Below are 23,458 nucleotides of genomic sequence, written 5' to 3' on the forward strand. Positions count from 1 at the left end.
CTTGTATTTTGACAGATCTTCCCAATAAGCCACTCCTCCTGGGATTTTTCTTTCTTTCCCCCCCCCCAAAAAACTCCTAAAGAAGAAAATGCTTCTTATAATACTTTTCTTGTTCTGTTTTGGTGTTGTTTTTTTTTTTCCCCTCTAAGATGGCATGACCTCTGCAAGGATAGATTCATAAACCACAGTAAAAGATCTGCCACAGAATTTACTCTGGCCAACATGTGTCAATCTTGCATTTTACTCTCCATAATATATAATGAGTAAATATTAAATGCTGAAAGACCTTGCAGAGAACAGTCATAGGAACTGAAACTGTTGCACATGGTGATGAAGAATTTATCACCAATGCTGCATCTCAATCCTGTCACACAAAAAAAGAAACTGGCAAGCAATTAATTTTTTGTCTTGAAAAAATAATTTGAGATTCACAGATCTCTGTTTGTGACTGTGGTTTAAAAAAGAATCAGATATTACACTGTGGAGGGTAATAGAACTATATTGTCTTGTCAAGTTGCATGAATAAAATTGATGTCATGTGTTGTATTGACTTTGTTTGTTTGTTTCTTGTTTTTCTTTTTCCCATGCCACTGATAATCAAGCTACAGGCAAGGATGTTTGCCATGGAAGAAGAGAAGGTACTCTGTAACTATTTGTTTTTGTCATCCAGAGAAGTGCATAAGCAAATCATAATGCCATATAACTTACCAAACAAGTATAAACGAAGTAAATTGCAATTAAGTTATTTTTCTTGCAAAAGGAATTTACTTCTGGGGGGTTTTTTTGTTTGTTTATAACCTATGGAACTTTACTCCTGAATTGTCACTTTAAAATTGGTTTATGCTAAAATTCAGTGGGGGAAAGAGTGTTCTTTGATATTTCTGTATTGAAGCTATACAAAATTTACTTTATTAGGGGTTGGGGTTTGGACAAACTGTCTTTGGCCTTTCCAAGTACTAGTGAAAAATAACATTTCTAACTGGTTTAGGGAAACCAGATTTTAATAGGGCTTTTCTTGACTTAGCTGAGCCAGTTTCATAAGAAACTTGAACTAAACTGAAGCAAGATATACTTAACCCTGAATTTATGTGATTTTTCTTAACCACGTGAGTTTTTATACCAAGTTGAGTGCCTGTTTCCTCCTCTGAATGAAGGATTTGCATTTAGTGTACCAGGAGCCTGTTTCAAAGAGTGAAATCAATGAATGTATGTGTGTGGATTCTATTGTTTCACTCAAATTTCCCAGTAGTTAAGAGCAGATGAGTATCTGCACGTTCCATAGCAGCTTGCATAGAAATTTTCAAACTGGTCAAATGGTTTTAAAGTGCATCAAAGTAAACTTTGTTTGCTGCATTTATATTTTCTGGTTATTTTCTTGGTTGTATTTGAAGTTTCTTCTTGCCAAGACTTTCTGTTTGCCCACACATACCCACTTATTAGTCTCTGATTTGTGTTTTCAGTGGCAGCTACCATTTCAGAATTAAATTGTATACTGATTAATTTTTCCTTCTAAATACTTCCATTGAATTGAATAGTACTTTCAGTACTTTTATACCAAAGTAACTGAAAGAATAAATGAAGCTTTCATGTTTCAAGACAGAGTTGAAAGACCAATATTTGCTCCAGTTGAAATTAGGTGTACTATTAATCATCAGGATGGTTTCAGGAGATTGCCCAGCCAGCACTATGTTAGAAATGTCTGGAACATGCAGGGGTGGTTGAATGGATGCATTTGTGTTCCCTGGTGTATTCTCTGATATTTGATTCTGCTCTCCACTAGATTACTGCCTAAGATTCTTATCTGATTTAATTCTACTGAGGTCCTTTGACTTTGTTCACGTGCTCATTTTATACATATGTGTGTGTGTGTATATGAGCACACATGTATTTTTATATTTATATATAGAAAAATACAAACTGTACTTAGTAATTCTGTTGATAGCAGCTTACAGTTCAGTCTTTGTGGTTTGGAAAAACTGAGGGAGTTGCTTCTGTGAAGACCCTTCTACAGCAGATAAGAAAATGGATTTACCTGAAACTTTTTTTTTTATATTTAGTGTCTTTGTTCTAAATTAAAATAACTTATTAATTCTGCCTTTGTCAGGCTTGTCTCTCCAAGAACAGGAAATTTTAAGACTTGCTGAGTATGGTCATAAGTGGTGAAAATATGCTATTGTATTTTCACTTTTCTTTGTATACCAATATATTTCTACAGTTTAAGATTATTTACCTGAATTTTTCACCAGTGACTTGTTCTGTCATAGCAGAGTCCAAATTCATTTTTGTAACATTCTTTTTGATGAATTCTTAATGTAAATGCATTTATCCCACCCAAATCCTGAAGTACAGTTTTGTTGAAAGGGAAAATACCAACTTGCTGTAGAAACAAAAGAAAAAGAGATTGATGGACTGAAAGAAACCTTAAAAGCATTACAGGTAAGCTATTATTTTTGTTAAATGACTTTTTTTTTGGTATTGCAAGTGTTTTGGGTTTAGTTTTCTTGCTAGTAAGAAAATAGTTGTTTTTAAGAGGGTCTTTAAGGCCTTGTCATCTAATCTTTCTAGGACATGTAGACATGTGACACCTGACTAACACTGAGCTTCTGTTCTAATCTTCAGTGCCAAGGCTACTCTAAGGCAGCCCCTTCCAACTAATGTTCTCTTCCTCCAGAAGAACTGCAGGCCCAAAGGTTCAGATAGTGTGTGAAGTGGGCTTTCTTTTCACTTCCACAGCCTTCCTGTTTCTTTCTGTTCTTGTCATCTTACTTCTCACCTGTCTGGAATCTCTGGCTTTGGACTCCTAAACAGAAATAAGCATTTGTTCTGGGCCTCCAACTTGCAGGGCCACCTGTGGTTTTGGGTATTTTCCTTTGTTTCACTGGGAGGTGTCTGTATTTACCACTTAATCCATGGTTTAAGACCAAAGCAGATATGTTGAAAATTGATTATAAGCATTGTAATTCATTGTCAGATTTCAGGTATTACCAGGAACTAATTATTTTTATGCTCAAAACTGAGTGGGATAATAATTAATTCTATTGAAAGCAAATTAGTTACAATGGATTATAACCATGATTTTGCAACTTGCTTTGGTTCTTATCAACATTCTGTTGTGATGGGATGCATTTACATGGTATCAGATTGTTTATTTAACCATGTAGTTAGCACTGAATGTATCTTGGGAGCAAAAATTAATTCCCATGGTTGACCTTCTGTGCAGTATCTGTAAGGATTTTGTTGCCTTGTTCAAACCCTGGCATAGCACAGATGATGTAGAATATCCCTCCATGGTCTGCTGAACATAATATGGGGACAGCAGGAGGAATAAAAGATTCCACTGGCCTTTCTCTTGTAGGATTAAACAGAAATTTAAAAGAAGCTTAACTGAAATGTTTAGTGTTCACAGATCAAACATTTGTGTTACAGTTTAGTTCATATCTAGGAAATTCTGCTGTGGCTTGAGGAAGCAGGAGGTCACAATGAGCATGTGATCCCAGGAAAATTGTTTGGAGGAATTTTAAATTTGATTCTGTGTTCCTCTCTATCCAGAGAGTCAGAATTCTACCTTAAAATGATGGTTCTCTTGGTTTTTCCTGGAAATAATGTTTTCTGTATAAGATTTGCACACACTGGGTTCTTTGAAGTGACTCTTTTTTTTTCCTTTTACTCTTCAGTGTTGTTCAAATCAAAATACTCTCTCAATGGTGTATTAAAATAGTGTTAATGGCTTCTAATGTCAGCTGAATATTATTAAAGCATGTGAGATTGATACAATATCTCTTTATAGGCTACCATTCAGAATATCTAACTAGATGGTTTGGGGCTTTTTTTTTCCAACAGGGAACAGACATATATTCCTGTAGGAGTTGAGGGAATACTTTAATTACTATCTCTGTTTTCTTCTTTCTAAGAGTCCATTTACACTTTTTTTTTATACCTGTCAGAAAACACAAGGTTTTATGCATTTTTTCAAAACTCCTCTGGTAACAAATCAGTGTAAAGTGGTTTTACGTAATTTAAATATTGAAGTGAAATTATGTAAAATGAATCTAATAATAGTGTCATCATTAATTCAAAACTAGTACTACTCTGTTGGATGGATTGGCAACAAATGCAATTGAATGTTAGGTATAACAATACCTAAATATGCAGGTTGTTGTCAGAAAAAATGTGATTACAATTCATTGACTAACTCTCTTGTTTTACAGATTTCAAAATACACTTTACAAAAGAAACTGAATGAAATGGTAAGAGATTAATAAAAGTAAGAAAATAAGGAAGAATTTTTATGTAAAGAGAATGTCTGCTTAGAGCATAAATCAATGCTAACCAACTTTAATACTTAAATGATGTGTGATAATTATTGCAAATAATGCAAGGAAGTGCCTCAGCTTCAAATGTGAAAAACTTACAAATGCAATGTTTTCAGGTTTTTATAGTGTGATAGCTACTGTTTAGCACGTGGCATTCTTTCTCATTGAATTCAAGTAGAATAGGTACATTTGTTCTCTTTATAGATTAAAGATTTTTTACAAACTGTGATTTGAATAATATAATTATATTTCTGATACGATCTAGCATATTCTTCTCAAAAAGTAATAGGTAATTCCAAGAAGTTTTTTGTTTTGTTTTTAAGAAAAAATGCTGGTTTTCCTCTCGCTCTTTTTCACTCCTTTTCTCAGAATTACTTCTTGACATCAGTTCCCCTGAACAGTTTAGATTTCGCCCAGTCCAGCTCACTCCCTTTGACACAGAGAATAAATTTATACAGAGTGACAGCATAGTTGCTCTGAACCCTGTTGTCTGTTTTAGGAAGCGAAAGAGTGAGCTGCAGAAACACTGCTAGGCTTGATTGAATAAATGCTGTGAAAATTCTGCTGCTGCTCAACTGGAAAGGATAAAGATAATATTGTCAGACCATTACAAACTGGGATTTTAATTAAGAAGCTCAAAAAACTAGAGTCCAGCTTAGCTTTAAGTACCATGACATTTGTACTGAAAGTCATCTTCAACGCTACAGTGGTTTTACACAAAATATGGTGAAATTGAATAATGTGCCCTCTGACCTGGGAGATAAGGCTACAAGTTAAAGATCAAAGGCAACATAAAATGTGGTTTGTCTTACTTCACTTTTAACTTGTATTTGTTCTTCAAATGCAGCTGATCTAAAAATGTGTTAAAAATTTACGAAATTATTGGACTTACATTTAGGTCATTTCACATATTATCTTTCTTTCATAACTTACAAGCTCAGTCTTCCATGTGAGTGAGAATATTTAAATGACAACACCTTTTCTATAAGCTGGAAATGCATCTGTGTTGCTTAAACAAATATCTTCCTTTCTTACGTTTGGAAACTTTTCAATAATTGATTATTTGAATATTTTGAAAACATTGGGGTACTGTACCTTTGATACAGAGTGTGGTAATTAAAAACACTATTGAGTGGGGCACGAGATCCTAGAAATCCTGTTTTGCAGGTAGCATTCCATGTAACATGTACAGTTTGGACTTATTTATGGGAAGATGCCCTGATATGAAATGATGCAAACAAAAAACCCACAAGGTAGACAGAAGTGAATTCTTCCCTGCAGCCTTATGCAGGTTTTAGACCAGGTCAAATTCTACCAACTTTACTCCTTGAGTAGTTGCACTGAAAAAGCTGATACGTTCAAGGTGTCAGAGTAGCAGGTGCCCACGTAGACTCTTGGTCATTGCAAATGGCAGGGTGTTTAAAAGTAAAATTGGTTGGAACTCCAAACCATTCATTTATTTGAGGTCCATTTCTAATTCAGTTTTAGCTTTGTTAAAGACAGATTGGATCATGCCCTGGCTTGTGTTTTGAGAGTAAGCAGATGTGCTGTTCAGTTTATATCTGGCACTTTAGAAACCCTGCCAGGCAGTGAAGGAGCTTCTGTGCATGCCAGGGACTGAGCATGCCTTACTGATGGAGCATTTCATTCTGGTTTTGTTCCTTTAATTCTGTTCTTCTAGTCTAATATATGCAATGTTAATACTTCACATACACACCATATTTTAGCATGCTATCCACTGAAGTTTATGTGAAAATTTAGTGCTGGTATAAATTTTACAATACACACTATAATTTTGAGATAGTGGAAGCTTTTGTTTCATATTGAAAGACTGCACAGAGACAAAGAAATAAAAGATTTCTTTTTCATCCATCTTTATTTTGTTGTTTCCACAATAGAAGTGTTGACTGTTGCATGCTGTGTAGTGGCTTTGCACCTCACTGCATATGGACAGTAGTGCTTGTGCAGTCAGGAGGCTACGGGGTGGTTACTGCAAAACCAGTTCTCTTGACAGAGTACACTTGAGTGTGAGCTCTGTATTGCATTCTTTAATTGCTGCTGAAATAAGGGCATCACTGCCCAGAAATGGCTGTGGTTGGGTTTTGGTTACCTGGCAGGTGATCCACTGTAGAATGCCAGAACTCTCTATGTGTAGCATCTGTTCTTGTCTTCCCTTAGGAACTCACGTTGGCTGATCCTGGGCGTGTCTGAGAGAGTGAGCATTTGGGGTTGTTTGTCTTCTGCAGTACCTAAATCTTAAATATATATATATATATATATATGTTGTAGTGCTAAAATGTTAAAAAATCCCAAGAATGAGATTGAGGCTGGGGTTGACTGCTTTAGAAACCAAATCTGTGCCATTCAGAAGAGCAAATTTGGAGTGCAAGATCTCTAGGTAGTCAATGAGGGACAGTGAGTACAGTAGATGGGGTGGGTGCCTCTGTGCAAGACTGCTAACTAGTCCAGTTTCACTTGCTGGCTGTATTTGTCCTGGTAAACTAAATGTGTGTGAAACCACTTTGTGAAGCTGCAATGAAATGGTCTAGGTCGAATAAACTCTATTACTCTTCAGAAAAGAGGGAAGCTGGATCTAAATAACCCACATTGTTCCCAGCAGACAGTCCCTCAACTCTGCCCAGGACCTCCTTGCATGAGTCCTACCTGGCATAGGCCAACATGTGTCAGGGATATTTTAACAACAATACTGGCATTTCCTGAGAGCTTCCCTGCCACCATTTAGTTTTCTAATACAGATGTAGTTGCCACGTGAATTGTGAAATAATTACTGCAAAATGTATAAAATATATGAATGTATTAAGTATATGAAACTTTAAAAGTTGGTTTGTTCTTAATAATCTATGATAGGAATGTTATTTTTATTTCCTTCCTGCATTTTTAGGAGTTTGCCTGTATTCATACTGTGTTGTTTAAAAACACAGTGAGAAGGCAGTGATATAGGATAAATTATTTTAAAGTAGAAAAATGGTAGGAACTAAAGGATCTGTTGTGGAAAAAAAAAAATCCCTGTTTCGAAGATTTACAATTGGTAACCCTTTGCATAATTTTCACATGATCTTGCCTTAGGTCTCCGTGCCACTACATCTCCTTTGTTTCTCTGACACTTTCACCTCCCAATTACCACCTTCTGCTTCACTGAGTACCTCTGACTAGTGACTCAATTTCCAGAATATCTTTGAGATATGAGCAATTCCCTCTTTGTGTTCCTCCAGTCACCTACTTGACCCTGAGCTATTTCTCTGGTCTGGTTCCACCAAGAAATCATTGTGCCTCAACAAACCATATGGCCACAATCAATTCCACTCCCCATCCCAGCTTATCTTTATTACTAGTGGAGGGCAGGGCAATAATTCCTGTTCTTGCAGTATCAGACGTTAGGAAGAGGAACCAAGATTCTGTGGGTCTTACTCCAGCTCCAGGGTCATCCCCTCCCTATCCTGCAGTGTCTCCTGATGTTTCTTGCTTGTCTTCTATGGAAAATATTTTATGACCTTTTCACTGTGAGCAGAGGAATCATATACTCAGGCTTTTATTTTATAGTGCACTAAGCCTAGAGAGCAGCTTGCCATCAAAAATCATATTTAGGCAAGTGGTGAGCTCTTAATAAAACTCTTGCAGAGAGAGCAGGCCAGTTCCTTTTTTTTTTTCCCCTGGAAAGAGCCTTGTGAAATAGCAAAGCATATTTCTACTTTTTGAGAGAGGAGGAGGGAGCATTAACACTGTCTTGCTGACTTAAGAAATAAATTGGGATAACACTAAGAAAAAATCCATATTAAAAAAGTGCAAACCCCCTCAGATCTTGCCACAAGTCTCAAATCAGCGATGCCTCCTGTTCCTCAGTCCCTTAGAATAAATACACCTGATGAGGGACTATCAGGAAAAACAAAGAAAATTTTTCCTTTTAATTTTTCTGTTATAAAATCCCCCTCCTGGCATTAGTTAAGCACAGTTCTTCAACAGTTAACTTCTGATTAGGGAAAAGAGAAAGTATATGAACATTCAAAACCTACATTCCTTGCAGTGATTCTGTAAGTGGTGGTGTTTCTTTACCAGTGCTTCCATTATGACTTTCCATTTGCTGTAGTGTGTTTAATTTCATACCTTATAAAACATGAGAAATTTGTATTGTATATCCTGTTTTGCTGGCCTTATGGTGGTCATTTCTTTTGATTACTCTCAGCTTTTATTATCCTCTGATGCTTGGACATGTATTGCATTTGTTACTGTGTGGAAATGGAGCCTTGCATAACCCAACCAGACTGGGCCAGATGCATCCTTGTGTAACCTGAATTTACACACAGGGATGAATTTGGCCCAAGTAATTTTAATTGCTGTGTTGCTTTAATGTAGATTAGAAATGGATTAGATATCTAAATAAATGGTTATCCTTTCTGAGGAATTAATTTAACCCATTCTCTTCAGAAAAAAATTAATTTTAAAACTGACCAAATAGTACCTACACAGCTATTAACAACAAAACAATACAAAGAGGAACACAAAAAATTTAGTACATGTGAAAGAAAGGATAACAAATAGCTTTAAAAAAAATCAGTGGCATGTGTCACTGAATAGTTTGCTGTGAATATGTATTTTCAGTTGCTCCCCACAAAATGAGAGATTGGTAAAAGTCAGTAAATACATTTTAATGAATTACCATGTGGGTTTCATTGTGGTAAAATATTACTTAGGCCAACATGTCAATAGAAGTAAAAATAAAGTGCTAGATATTTATGAAAGTAGTTAGAAACTTCCCTACAGATACATATTGTTAAAGTAGAAGCGAATTTGAGCACGTGTCAGGTGCTCAAAGCCCTTGATTACCATATTTGCAAGCACCATATTACAAAGCACCCTGTACTCTGAACAGTGCTGTTGTTGGTAAAAAACCTGTTTGAGTGTTTATTGCAATATAACCTAAAAAGTTGTCATTGTTGATTAAAAGCATGTTATGCCGGAGAGCGTTTCAGAGCATAAAAGGAAGACAGTGCTTTTACTAATGGCTTTGCAAATGTGGCTTTGAAGGATGGCTTGCTTCTGTTGTGTAACAGGAGACAATAAATGTCCATAGGCCTTTATTTTCACCATGAGTACACTGGCACTGATGCCAAAGTTTGAGGAGCTTGTTTTCTTACCTATCTTCACTTACTAGTTTGTGCCCTGGGCTCCTCTGTGAAGCTGCTGAGACAGTGGGTTGTGGGGAAAACTTGAGATCAGGATTTGAAAGCAGTTTGTACAGTTCTACAGGCATTTACATGAAGGTTCTTCTAAATATAAGGGCTGACAGACGAAAATATGTAAAAGTGCATTTTTGGTAATCTGGCACACAGGTGAAGGTCTTCCTGCTATCTGAAAATGGGAACTGATAACTAGGTATGAAGTAAACAACTGAGATATTCTGGGAATGATTTTGCATTTGTGCTGTTCCATTCAAAAGCATTTGGAGAGCTACTTACTGTCAGTAAATGTGTGCTTCATTTATGTCCCTGACAGGATCAGAAATTACAGATGCACCTGACAGCGAAAGAGGAGCATCATAAGAAGCTGAACGAAGTCGAGAGGTGTTATGCTACTATTGCATCTCAGTTTGGAGTCATAAAGGGGGTCCATGGAAAACTAGAGCACAGTGGTATGTATGTCTTAAATGTCCTCCTGAATTTGATTTTTCTGTGTTTTGACAGCACTGAGTTGGAGACACCTGACAACTCAAAAAAATAGCAGCTGCCCTGGGCCAAGTGCTGCTCTTTGCTGATGCACCACTACAGTTGTGTGTGGGACCACACAGGAAATTATACTGAGGAGCTGATTTGTGATCAGAACAATCCAGCAGTAGATCCATCCCTTTCCAAAAAAAAAAAACAACCCCAGAATAAACCCAATCAAAAAACACTCAAAAAAGCAGCTTAATTTGGACCAACTCCCTGTTGCCATTCAGCATAATCAGCTTAAAGCAGTTGTACCAGTAAAAATGAGGGGGTGAAAGTAAAGGAATTAGCAAATAGGAGAAAATGAATGCTTTTAAGTGTAGATTTAATGTTGGAAAATGGATGAAAACCATTAATGAAATAATAAAAATTATTTTCTTGTAAAGAAATATAAAATCTTAAACCAGTTCAATAAATAAATAGGGTGTTATGAATAATTTTATGCAGTTAACATTGTTATGTAGATTCTTGCTATATGTCTATTCAAGCTTTATAAATCTCTACCACATCCCCATTCATGTGCTGACACATAACAAAATTATTTGTGAAACTACCAACAGGCAAAAATACTATTCCACACACTTTTATTTTCTATAAATATTTAATTTTTATCTGTCAAATAATTACTCAGGTAACCAGGTGATAAAAATACCTCATTGAAATGAAGTTTTGTAGGTGTTAATTTGAGAGAGAGATCCTTGTTTCTCATAGCAAAGTGATAAATTTCCATGCAAACATCACAGTGTATGTTTAGAATATAGACTTTTGTATTGTTTCATGTGCCTGGAGTTTACATCCATGTAAACACATACACAGGACATAAACAAAAATAAGTGTTATTAAGGAAAAGAAGTAGTTGTATCACTGAAAACAAAATCAACCACCAACAAAAACAACAAACCCAATCAATCAAACAAACAAAAAAAACATCCAGAACACCAAAAAACTTTTCAAATACTGAATCTTACTAAATTTTTAGTTTCTACCTGAAACTAAAAATTTTATTTTCAGATCTAGTTTGAATAAACTGGTGACATATTCAGTGTATATTAGTGATATTTCAGTACCTCCAGTTATTTTTTGTATTCCATTTTTTATGATGTTAATTTTTAATACTAAAAACATATAAAGATAAAATATTGCTGTGTTTTGCTTTTATTTCCATTGGACAGGGGTTTACTGTTATATCAAATACGAAAATCTTTTTGCAATGTCTTGGAAAAATAACAATTACTCTCAGTACTTATTACATTTGAATGATAAAAAAACCTTTTTTTTTTACCGTGTTTCTACTTACATTTATCAATAATTGCAAAGTGAACCTCTAGAAAAGATTAAGTGGGTTGCTAACTGCTTCTGTTCAAGGAGCCAATATCTTCACCAGTTTGACTCTAGTGTGCCTTTACTGCAGAGAGTTCAATTTGCATGGCAGTGTGTGAGATGTGCAATAGGCATGGAGGTGACCTGTAAATTCTGAGCAAGAGACTGCTCTCAGTGGGAAGGTCAGGCAGGAAAGGGGATGAACAATTTTGTGCAAATGGTTTAAATTTATAAACTGCTTGTTCTTTATCTGCAGTATTAAAGCAATATGTAGGGACACAAGGAAGTGGAAATCGATGTGTTATAGTGCTGTAGAGGGAAAATACCAGAATTGGTAATAAATCCAGAGCTTTATTGGCTAACTAATGTCCCACTATTAGTACTGTAAAGCAAGAGAGTGAGCACATGACTCTTGTTGAAGGATAGGAGAGAGTTTTGCCAATTTTTGCTTGCTTGTATATGTATGGGCTTTTCCTAAGCTGTATCAGAAGATAGCTGTTACATTCTTCAGTATTTTAATGTTTTAAGCACATATTCTCACACAAAACTGCAAAATTGCTTCTTGTGTTGTAAGGCTGATGTCCATCTTCCCCCATGATGGAGCATCTTTAGCAGAAAAGGGAAGGACTTTCTGGGTGTGATGGAGTGTGCAGAGCTCCTGTATTCAAGTGTGGTGCCAGAAGAAAAAAGATTAGGAGTGAATGAAGAGGAATCAGAAAATAGAAAATGCTAAAGAGACACCTCAGAGGATGAAAATACTAAGATTGAATAGAGGTGACTGAAAAAGTCCAGAGGCCAGTGAATATCTTCAGTTTTTCATTGTGGAATTTCAAGCAATTTCCCAGTTATATCTTGACTTGTATAAAGTCTGAGAGAAAATTCCCTTCCCTTTCAGAAGAGACAGAGGTTACTCTTAGGGTTTTCTGCTGCATTATCCCCTGCTGTTTGCTTTCTCCCATGGCCTACATGCATATAACTCTGTACATCTGTTAATTCAATTATTTGTATGTTCTGTCCATTATGGCCCATTGTGCTCTGTGTTCCTCTGAAAATTATGACAAAGCCTTAGTTAAAAAACAAAACTAGGATTCAAAGTTCATGGACAAGCGATCCTAAAAAAATGTCATCAAGTTACACTAAAAATTAAATTACAATTAAAAACAAAAAAGGCAAACCAACACAGAGAAGAGTCTTCTCTCATTGTTTGAGGTACAGAACAACTGGTACCACCTGGTGTAATCCTCCAGTGTTGTATCACACTACACAGAAAAAGTAAATGAATCATATTTTCAGTTTTAGTCTCCTTTCCACGAAGATGTTTAGTTCTTTTATGAATTGCATATGCGTACGTTGCAGTTATAGATCAAATATTGATAGAAGTCTTCATTAACATGCTCTCACTTTTGTTTGAAGTGCAGGAAGCCATACAGCACAATAAGAAGCTGTCAGCAGTGAACAGAAGACAAGAGACTGAAATAAGTAATCTGAAGGAAGTAAGTATGGGATGCATTTCTGAAAGTAGAACCAGGATTCTCTGGGACTTCCAAAAGCCTCTGCAGTATTAATGGGAGTAGTGGGCAAGCAGCAGAGCAGTTTTTCATTCTGTGACATGGCTAAATTAGTCTCATGCTTCCACAGATACTTCAGTTAAAATTGGAGCAGCTCTGAATAATTTCTCTAACTTGGGAACTTTTATTTACCTCTACAGCATCCTGCTTGTTTCTTGCTAATTATTAATGACCTCTCTTCTTCCTGTGCTGTGTTGTCATTGCTTCTCCCATCTGATGTGGAAAGGTGTTTCCAGTCTAGTCAGAGGTGATAAACTGTGTAAGTGAATCTCTGACAGAAGTGGGAGAGTTTTGTGACAGGCAGCTGAGACATTGGATTATAATAATTTTATTTATGAAGAAGTTGTCTGGCCACTGAGCTCTTTTCTCTCTGCATCTCTTCAGAAGGTACTATTTGTCAGGTACATTTTTGAGTTACACTGTTGAACATATGTGACAGTGGGAAGGATAAAGTTCTCTTTTCCTTTTGAGCTGTTTCTTAAGGGCTGACAGGAGAAGAACCAAAGGATCCTCTTAAGTCAGACTTATTCTGTACACTCAGTATCTTACCCCAACACATCTTTTTTATATCTCCTTATCTTTCTATTTCCCTCTTCTTTTAAATTTTTTTTTCTCCCTTAGATTCTCTAATGATTTTAGATAGGGAACATGATTGTCTTGGCTTCTTGGCCTCATGTTAATTCCCAGTTTCCAGATGAATGCTTTGAGCTACCATGGAATATTTGTAAAGATTGTGATTCTTTTGGAAAACAAAAAGGGTCAGGGGAAGAAGGTAATTTGTACACGAGGAACAGGGACTATATACATTTTATATTTATGTTTATATCTATATTGATCAAAAATGGATGCTTACCTGCCACTACCTGTCTTTCCCTGAAAAATGGGGTTTGAAGTTACAGAAGTATTTGAACAGTCTCCCTGAATCTAGTGCTGGTTTTTGTTCTTAAGAGCATGCAGCTTCTTGTTGTTAAGGTTCTTTGGAGTTTGATGCCATTAAAAGCCTGACTTAAAATTTACCTTTATCTTGAAATATAAACAGTTTGAGATTTTTTTTTTCATTTGTTTCATTCCTACCTTCTCTAGTGCTTTACTTAATTCTTATATTTATTACATAGCTACATTAAAAATTAGTGAGGGACTCAATCTAGGTTTGCTTAGTTACATACTAGAATATAACATGCCAGATCTCAGTATCAAAAAGATCAAGTTTTGAAGTGATTGTTGGATCTCAAAATTTCAGAACTCTTACCATCATAAAAGCAGACTGAGAAACACAATAATAGTAAAGCAAAACACTGGAAAAATTCTCAGATTAATGTCTAAATCACAGTTAGGCTTTGTGGAATTTAAAAACGTTTATTTAGCTACATAATTCAAATGATAGGTTATATATAAAAGCTATATATATTTATATGAAATATTTGATGGATGGAAGAGCAACAGAAAAATATCAGAAGGTGTCAATGGCACAACTTTGTTTGCATTGGGTACACTTCAACTGTGCAATTCCTTTAAAGAAGGGTAAATAATTTGTATGTGACAAAAGGAGGGACATTCATCTAAAATGCAGCATATCTTTATTGTAATATATTGTATATAAAAAAATGTAGGCATTTTAGAAATATTTAGGCATCACAGTAAATTGGATTTGTTGCTTTTGGTAAGAAACCAAGACTAATTAATTACTTAGCATTCTCTGAGGGGAAGTCATTTGAGAGATAAGAAAATAGAAATGTTTAAGGAAATTTTACGTAGTGAAATTTGTGAGTAACATAGGTGTGAGAAACTTGATAGTGATTTATGTACTCCAACAATTAAACATATTGCTTGATCCACTCTTTTTTCAACTGTACTCTTGATTCTTAAGGTCATGGGTGATGAATTTTAAATAAAATACTGTTAGATAAGCAGAAGAAGGGGCCAACTGAAACTTAATCTGGCTGCTTCAGTTCACCAGGAAATGCCTTTATTTCTGTTATTTCTGAATTTCTTATTGTTTTTTTAGTGTTTGATTATCCTGTTCTGAACAATCTGAACTGGACTGTTGAGAAGAGTTTGGAAAAGGGATTAGCAGGCTATTTTCACTTGCTACATAGCTGAAAGAAGTCCTGATATCTACAGCACAAGTTTGGACAACTTCTAAAGCTGTTTTTATCTGCCTTGGAGACTTGACTGAACTCTAACAGCTCTGACAACTTATGGGTTCAAACTTCTTTCCTCTGTAGCCTCAGTGCTGGAGCAGGAATGACTGTCCATAGTACTAAAATCTTAATTTGGTTGTCAGCTCTTATCACAGCCATTACTTTGACTCAGAGCAGGATGATCTCACAGGTTTGTTCTTAATGGGAATATGAAGTTAGTGAATGCAATTCAACATTTATGGATAAAAAGCCCCTAATCTCCAATATAATGAAATTGCATGTATGTTCTGGATGGTGTTAAATATGTACAACAGTAAACTTGGGTTAAGCTGCAGTCTACTCTGCACAGGTTTAGTCTTCTGGGATGTCAGGAAAGAAATGTTATTTGGAGAGGTTGTAGTTGTCTCTTGGCATTGCCAGCTTCAATTCCAGTTCCTAAATTTTAATGTAATGGACTGTGGCAAAATTTCCTTTTAGGTAACAGTTGCTTTTGGATTTGAACATTTTGATATTCAGTGTGTTAGGATTCTTTTCAACCACTGTGAAAACGCTTGCATTGAAATCTGGCCAAGAAAAAGGTTTCTTTCTCTCTGCTGCTTAAAAAAACCAACTAATGCTGCTCAAGACCCAAAAGATGACAAAAGAGCAGCACCAATCTAGGAAGAGAGCAAAAAGATGTAGTTATAATTTTAGGACAGTTAAAGTTTGCATAAGGTGTCAGCGTAGTCCTGGGAAGTGGTTACATCTGCCTGCCCTGGCTGCTTTTCCAGTCCTTTTCCATCTGGAAAATGGATTTATGAGCCTTGAGGTGGTGTAGAATTAAAATTTCATATTGATCAAAACTACATTCGACAAAAAAAAAAAAAAGGTGGAAGTTTTAGCTTAGATCAACATGCAATAGGAAAACAGGTTTAAGGTGCAGACAGGGTTTTTGTGACACTCTTGACTTAGGCTGGCATGAAGTGTTTTTGAAGCCACGTCCCTCAGCGTGTGCTTCTGGGAACACATCAAAGGAATGGGCTTAAAGCCTTGTCATTCTTTCTTGGCACACCTCGAAAACTGATAAAATATGTTCCATGGTCAATTTAATTTATATGTTTTTGAACACTGCTAGTAACTTTAATAATAAGAGAAATCTACTAGAATAAAGCAGAAGCTCTGAGGGTGAAATTTTAAGAAAATATATGTAAGTATGTACGTATAAAATTATTTTATATTAATTTTACAGCTACACAGGTTGCAATTTAACTCACTATGGAAAACTTTGCTGTTGTTTTTGGTGGTCTCATTTGTGTTGGTTTTTTGGGAGTTTGTGTTGGGTTTTGATTGTTAGCTGGTTTTGGCTTTTCCTGCCTACAGTTTTATATTAGCAAATCTGGGTTTGGTTCCAGATGGATTGTACACATCCACCTGCTAATTACAAAGAAGAAAATCCAGGCATCTTTTCTACCTCAAGGGCACGATTTACTTCGTGTGACTTGTTCTTTCCCCGTGACAAAATAAGTAGTAAGATTTTTTTTTCTCCACACTGTAAAGCCTGAGTTTTGGAAAATACATGGTACCATATCCATGGCAGGCTTTTGCACCTGCTTGTGTGGCCACAGCCTGTCAGGTGTGTTCTCTATCCCTTTATTCCAGTTCTCTGTGCAGATTGGCACAGGGCACATTTTCACCTGTACAAAGTTAAAACTGCTTGCACCTTCTGCCACTTAACTGCAGCAACTCTCCTTGCACATTTCTTTACAGAGCCTTCTAGTAAAAACACTGCTACTAATGCATGTTTTTATTGTAAAAAATGGGGAAAAGCCTTACTAGCTTACAGAATATCATGATTTTAAAGCGTTGCTGTCTTTGGGTTTTGTAATTGATTCTGCAATTGCACTTAGTACTTACTAGATAATTTTAGATTTATTTATGGCTAAAATACATGAAAAATAAAGCTTCTAGCAAAAAAAAAAAAAAAAATAATTGCTTTTTTTGAAAGTAGTACCTATACTTATATTTTTCCATAAAACTTTGTGAATTTCAGCTACAACATAATCTTTCCTTCTTCTTTTGTGCTGTTCTATGATTTTGTCCAGAACAGTCAAAACCATTGGTGTGTGATAATTCTGTCTGTGATAACTGGAATTCCAGTTTTGTGAAGAAAAGTTAAACAGACCAAACTTTGGTTGTTAGATAAAACTATTGCCATTCTGAATGCTTGGTTCACCACTATGGCATCATGAAGAATTCTTGATACTATCTGTGAGCAGCATTCATAACCTCTGCTGTTTGTCTGAGTAAACGTCAGGGCACTCAAGGAGAGAGAGATATTAAACAGACTACCTTGTACCAGAATGGGAGGGGTGGGGGAGAACAGGGCACAATATTTATGGCTCCAGGAACTATAAGTTGTAATTTAATGAGATCAAAGCATTTGCTGTTTATTTGCTGCACTAGGAGCTTGGAATAAACTGGTTACGAAACAGATACCAAAACCAAAAAAAAGGATATTTAAAAGAGCACAAAGACTATAAAATCAAAGGCATCATGTTATAGAAGCTTCTAATATAAAATTAATTTAGCATTCTCCTGAGAGTAAGTAATTAATGTTACAGGAAAAGCAAAGATCCTTCAAATTTATAGCCAGTTCCTGTTTTTACCAGATAATCACTGTTCTTTCTTTTCCCCTCCTCATTCCAGGAACATACACAGTAGTTATAATAGTACTTTATTCCTATTATATGTCTCAGTGTAGGAGGTTTTACCAATACCAACTCAATGTCCACTTCTGATATACTTCTTGGAAGAGAAAATAACAAAATGACCAAGTAAATACTTCAAACAGAGTAAAATCAGCACAATAACATGTTACCTCCGAAAATAAACTTTTAGTCACCTGTGACAAGTTTAAAGTTTAGCAAGTCAGTCTTACAAATTTTGGTACCTCTAACTTGTTCTGTTGTTTCCATGCATTATTTAAAAGTAGAGCCTGAACTCAGGATAGTTTAAAAGATTTGTCTGTGTTTTGAATTGCAATGCCTATACTGGATGAACTATTTATACGTGTTTCCTGTGTTAAGGAACTGAAGAAAGTAACTACAGACTTGATAAGGTCCAAGGTCACATCTCAGTACAGGGTGGGAGAAGAAAACATCAATCTTGCAGCGAAGGAAAAACAGTTTCAAGAACTGCAGCAAAAAATCAGAATGGTATTTTGGAATTTAAACAAGTTAAATTTTTGGTGATTATTTTCTGGAAGTTATCTCTGATGTACAGATCAGTGACTCCTTTCTATTAACTCCATATACAATACAATGAAACTATTTCCAGCACAACCTTTTCTAGGGAAATAAATATTCTATGAATATCAGTATCATTTCATAGTTAAATAAAATGGGTAAGAAGACACTTCAACATAATTCAATTTCTTTAAATAGCCTCATGATGATTCGCTATTTCACATTAATACAATATTACTAAGGAAAATTGACACTAATTTTAGATGCCTTTTACTGTTCTTCATGCTCCTTTTTTTTTTAAGGAGACTGCAGTTAGTAAAAAAATTCAAGAAGAAAACATTCACATTAAAGAAGAAAAGCTGGTGAGTTAATACAGCTTTGCTGCTTTAAATAACTTAAGAACTCTGAGTGCTATATTTCATGTTTAAGTTTCTTTAATTATTATACTAAGCTACAAAAATTAGTTAAATTCAGTTGTTTACTCAACAGGAATATTTTAATAGTAGCATAAGTGGGATTTTACTGCTCAGATTTTAGAAAGAGTATTACCAGAACAAAGTCTATTTGTTTGTCACTTTATTTCATTTCAAGTCTTAAATTTTTGGTTTTGAATTCAGATGGGAGAAACTTGGTATTCCCATGAAACAGTTGTCTCCATGTCAGCTGAGTACAGATAAGCATAAAGGCTGGCGTAACATGCTTGTTGTTCTGCTTTCTGGTGGCCAACAGTTCACTATTTACCTTATTATTTATTATAATAATGGTTGAAATTGGTGTTGAAACCAGGTAAAATTGGAATAATTTGTCAATTGTATGCAAAGGGAATAATGTTCCATTCATACAGAACATAAACATTTTGACTGTAAAATGCCATCTACACTTGCCTGAACAGAGTTAAGACTCTCTTCTATTGCTAACTCAGGTATGTTCCAGAGCAAATGCTGGTATTCAAACCAAGGTATATGGAGTCAAGTATCAAACACAGCAAAAGAACCTTTGTTCCCTGCAATAACAGCATAATACACTGCTTTGCAGAATATTAAGCCTAAAAAGGGTGGTTGTTTATTTTGTTTTCTTCAGCAGTTGTAGAGTTTTCAGTCTACAGGGAACATGTCAGGGAAGTGTCTCATTCTTGTTCTCAGGGAAGGACAAAAGCAGTAGCTTGCTTGTGTACCCACAGAGGTACACACTGGAGGCTCATCCAGCAGCACTCTTCCAGTCTGTAAAACCCTGGTTTTTTAAAAAAAACAAAACACTTGCCAATAAACAAAGGGAAAAAAAAATGAGAGACAAATTCAGACCTCATTACTCTCACAGCCCTGAATGCTCTAAAAGCATTTCTGTGGAGATGCATGTAGCATAATTCACATGCATATTTGATATGTGTTATCTAAGAGAAGGACTCTGCTTTGTGTCTCTGTTTTGTTCGGTGTGAACTGCTGGGGTTGGTTTGGTAGGTTAGTTTTAACATATGGAGGAGTTGGGTATGAGTCTGGGGAGGGCTCTAGTGTAGAGATGCACTTTGTGTTTTCTCCAAGAGCTTGGGTTAGAAGACATGGATTTCTGTGTTATGGAGCACTAATAATTCACCATCTGGATCAGCTGAAACCTTGGCTTCAGTGGTTCTTGGGCTGAGGCTGGAAATGCTGCTAAATTGTAGCTGATTTGCACTGAACTGTGTACAGAGAAGCAATCTGGTCTAGTTGGGTGAACACTGTACTAGATTTAAAAATCATGACCAGCTCTGCCACTGACCTGTCAGATGACACTCCACAGCTCTGCAGTTCAGTTTTCTAGATGTAAAATTAAAGCAAAAATTAAGTGAGGCTCAGTGCAAAAACATTTATTTCTGCATAAGAGTATACGTGCATGAAAAACAATGAGCACACTCAAAATAATGATTTTATTTTAGTAGTCAGCTGTTTCTATGTATCCAATAGAACCAAAAATAGAGTAATTTGAAAGCACTTGGCAAGTATGTGAAAGTGTTTGTTTTAATAATATGTTGCTCTCAATGTATTTTGAAGCCACTGAGCACATTCAAGACTGGCTTCTGTCTGAAACTCAGTGTTTTTTCCTGTGCAGGTCATCTTTTAGCAACTGCTGTAACTGTTCTTTAGGGAGTAGAGGTTGCCTTGTCTGGATCATTCACTCTTGTCTTTGAAACCCTGGGAATGTGTTCTGTAGTGTTTGATACAAAATGACTCCCCCTCTCAGTTTTCAGCTAACTGCAACAAACTTAACAGCAGCACCCATGGGTTTGTAAATGCATGGCACTTTAATCAACTCATTATAGGTGGCTCTTTTTTTAGAATTCACTCTTCATGAAGTAACAATATACCTTCTTGATGAAGGTACCACAGAAGTTCACATAGTGACAGCAAAATCTGATATACTTGCACCATATGATGCAAGGCTAATATGTGACAGTTCACATCTATTAGGGTTTACATCAGGTGATACAGAATAATGTCACATAAGAGTAATCCATTAATGGAGTAATTTCTTTGGGATTTTCCATATTTTTCACAACTTTGATATGGTAACGTAAGATTACTCTGTCCTGAACTGAACTCACAGTGGGGTTGGATTTGATATATTTTATTTAGATTTGCACTGAAGTGTGTTTAAAGTATTAGTGGATTTCATTTTAATTATAAGAAAATTCTCTGAAAAGGAGTAAGTTATAGTAAGTCATAATAATGTTGTCTTCTCCAAGGCAAAAGGCCAGAAAAACTGGGCATTGTTTTGATTTCTCCCTACAAACTCTTCCCCAGTGCTGATTTTGGAGTATTTTTTTTATAGGCCTGATTTTGTAAACACTGACAGAAACAAAAAATAATCTAAAAGACACACATTAATGTTTAAACTGTAGAAACAAAAATCTTAATATATCCTCTTCTGTTTGTATTAACAAGGAAATTCTCAGCTCTCTCCAGTGTGTGCAGGAGCTCCTTCAGCGAATAACCCAAACAAATGCCAGAATGGAAAGTGAATTAAATGCACTGAAAGAGGAATATCAGGTCAGATTTTTCTTGATTAGACAAGCTGCTACTATCTTTTCTGTAATTTTTGAGTTCAGGGCTGTTAAAGACATCAGTGTGCTTTTCAGAACTTTTGACCTCACTTCCATTGCTCCCTCAGCTCCTTAACTGTCAGCATGAACCTTGAAGCACAGGCTGTGGTTTCCCTCTTTTACTTCTCTCCCAAAAGTAAATCATGGTTGCCATTCTTAGCAACCATTTCTGGAGGGTAAAACCAAAACATCTTTGGGCTTGCTTTCAAGTATTTTGAAATCAAATAATTTTATGACTTTTTTTTTCCTTGTAATTTGCGTATTGGTATAAATTTCTGGAAAACACTTCAAATTTCAGATTTTCAGTCATAGCTAGTGCTTGCCCTCAGTTTTATTAGAGCAGAGGGCCTAAGAAAGAGCATATCCTTGGCCCTTTCTTGCTGTGCTGTCTGGTGTCATATTTATTCTAGAGGTGCTAAGTGGTCACATGGAGAGTGTGGAGTTCCAGCACTCCTTAGTTCCTCTTTCAGCACATAAAAGTAGCTCAGAACAGTTTGGATTCTACATTTCAGTAGCAGATTGGCCCACGGTGCACTAAAGATTGAGGTCATATCTGTTCCCACCAGATGTGCCATGCAGAGTTCAGGTACAACCATTAATTGGTCTGTTAATAATTATTATCTAGTATTTGTCCATGCATGACCACAACTATTCCATTCTTTGGCCTGTGAGGCCAAGGTTTTGAACTAAGATAGATAATTTCAAATTAAACTTCCAGTGTGCATGTATACTTTTGTTTCTAAGTAAATGCTTCTATGCTAATTTTAAATAAGATTAACTTCCCTTAAGTCTTACTTTGATTTTTAACAGTTGTAAGTATTTTGCCTTATGCCACAAATATAGCACTTTTGCATCTTGATTAAACAAGTAAGGTTAAAGGTGAGCTATGTTTTCCATCAGAAACTAGCTACAATTTCTCTAGGAATTAAAAGATTAATTGAACAGTCCCTTGGCTGTAGAATTGCCTAAAGCAGCAGGATTTCCTGTAACTTCTCTTATTTATATGTTGGGTCCAGTGAAACAGCTGGATTCCTTGCTGTTCATACAATACTGTTTTCTGGTAGAGTAAGAAGGTAATGTGCTTTTTATTTTTTTGAGATCATTGAAATTACTTGGTAAATTAAACCAGCAGCTAATTTAATTGGTATATAACCTTACTGATGATGACTTACATACTATGGGAGCCCTTTAGAATCTTTGTGTCAGCATTACTGAATAGCAGGTGTATTCTAAAAGTGCTTTTTTCTGATAGTATTTCTGAGCTATTGTTTCCCATCTCAGATAAAGTTTATAGTGTGCCTTAAAGCTCCAGCTAAAACTGTAAATGGTATCTGTGAATCTTCCCTTTGAAGACTGCACATAAATGTCTACAAGTATAGCTTGTTTTCTTCTTGTTAAGGTATGAATTGAGTGCAAGTCTCTGTTGTGCAGCCTGTTCAGGCCAAAAATTGATATCTGATTGTGATTATACTAATTCTGATTGGAGACCCTGCTTTGGTTTGGGTCTGTTTATTTTAGATTGGGGAGTTATTACTGTTTCCTGCTGTTCCAAGTACAGCACAAACCATTGCTAATCACCAAAGCTTCAGTGCAGCCTTCAAAGGCAATTTCTTGCAGGCATAAGTACTTTAAATGAAATTGGTGTTACAAGACATGGATAACTAATAAGAGGCTCTTGGTTTGATGGTTAGTTTGATGTAAATATTCCTTCTTAGGCTCCACTGTGTCACTTAAGTTCAGCCAAGATTTGATCCCAGTTGAGTTTTGTGAGATGATTCTGTGCATTCTCAAAACCAAGATGTTCTCACTTGAGAATGGGAATGAAAGGATTCATAACATTTGTAAAAGCACATATGAGTGATAAGCTTTCATGAGAACACATCTGGAGACATAAAAGTGGCTAGATGTTTTAATAGGTCTATTTTTTTGTAAACATTATAAATACATGCATAAAATGCAGTGATTCCTTTAAACAGCATGATGTAAATCCAGTGTGATATTAAAAGTGAATGTCACAGGTTCTTGTTCCTTCCAGATGAACTCATGGGATTGTTTTGATTTATCAGAAGTGTCTGTCTTTCAGTTAAAACAGT

General features: G+C 35.7%; 1 protein-coding gene across 3 annotated transcripts in view; it reads left to right on the plus strand.

The window, feature by feature from the left end:
- Positions 1–23,458, plus strand: part of CCDC73 (coiled-coil domain containing 73) — a 53,623-nt gene that overhangs the window by 12,950 nt on the left and 17,215 nt on the right. For all 3 annotated transcript variants that reach the window (XM_018081828.3, XM_018081830.3, XM_018081831.3), the window contains exons 4-11: positions 603–638; positions 2,362–2,436; positions 4,209–4,247; positions 9,825–9,960; positions 12,770–12,849; positions 18,131–18,259; positions 18,592–18,651; positions 21,208–21,312. In XM_018081828.3, coding sequence (XP_017937317.2) covers positions 603–638; positions 2,362–2,436; positions 4,209–4,247; positions 9,825–9,960; positions 12,770–12,849; positions 18,131–18,259; positions 18,592–18,651; positions 21,208–21,312 — 660 coding nt within the window. The remainder of the gene's footprint in view (positions 1–602; positions 639–2,361; positions 2,437–4,208; positions 4,248–9,824; positions 9,961–12,769; positions 12,850–18,130; positions 18,260–18,591; positions 18,652–21,207; positions 21,313–23,458) is intronic.

Source organism: Manacus vitellinus, unplaced genomic scaffold (assembly GCF_001715985.3).
Source record: "Manacus vitellinus isolate BGI_N305 unplaced genomic scaffold, ASM171598v3 scaffold_57_pilon, whole genome shotgun sequence".
NCBI classification, from domain to species: Eukaryota; Metazoa; Chordata; class Aves; order Passeriformes; family Pipridae; genus Manacus; species Manacus vitellinus.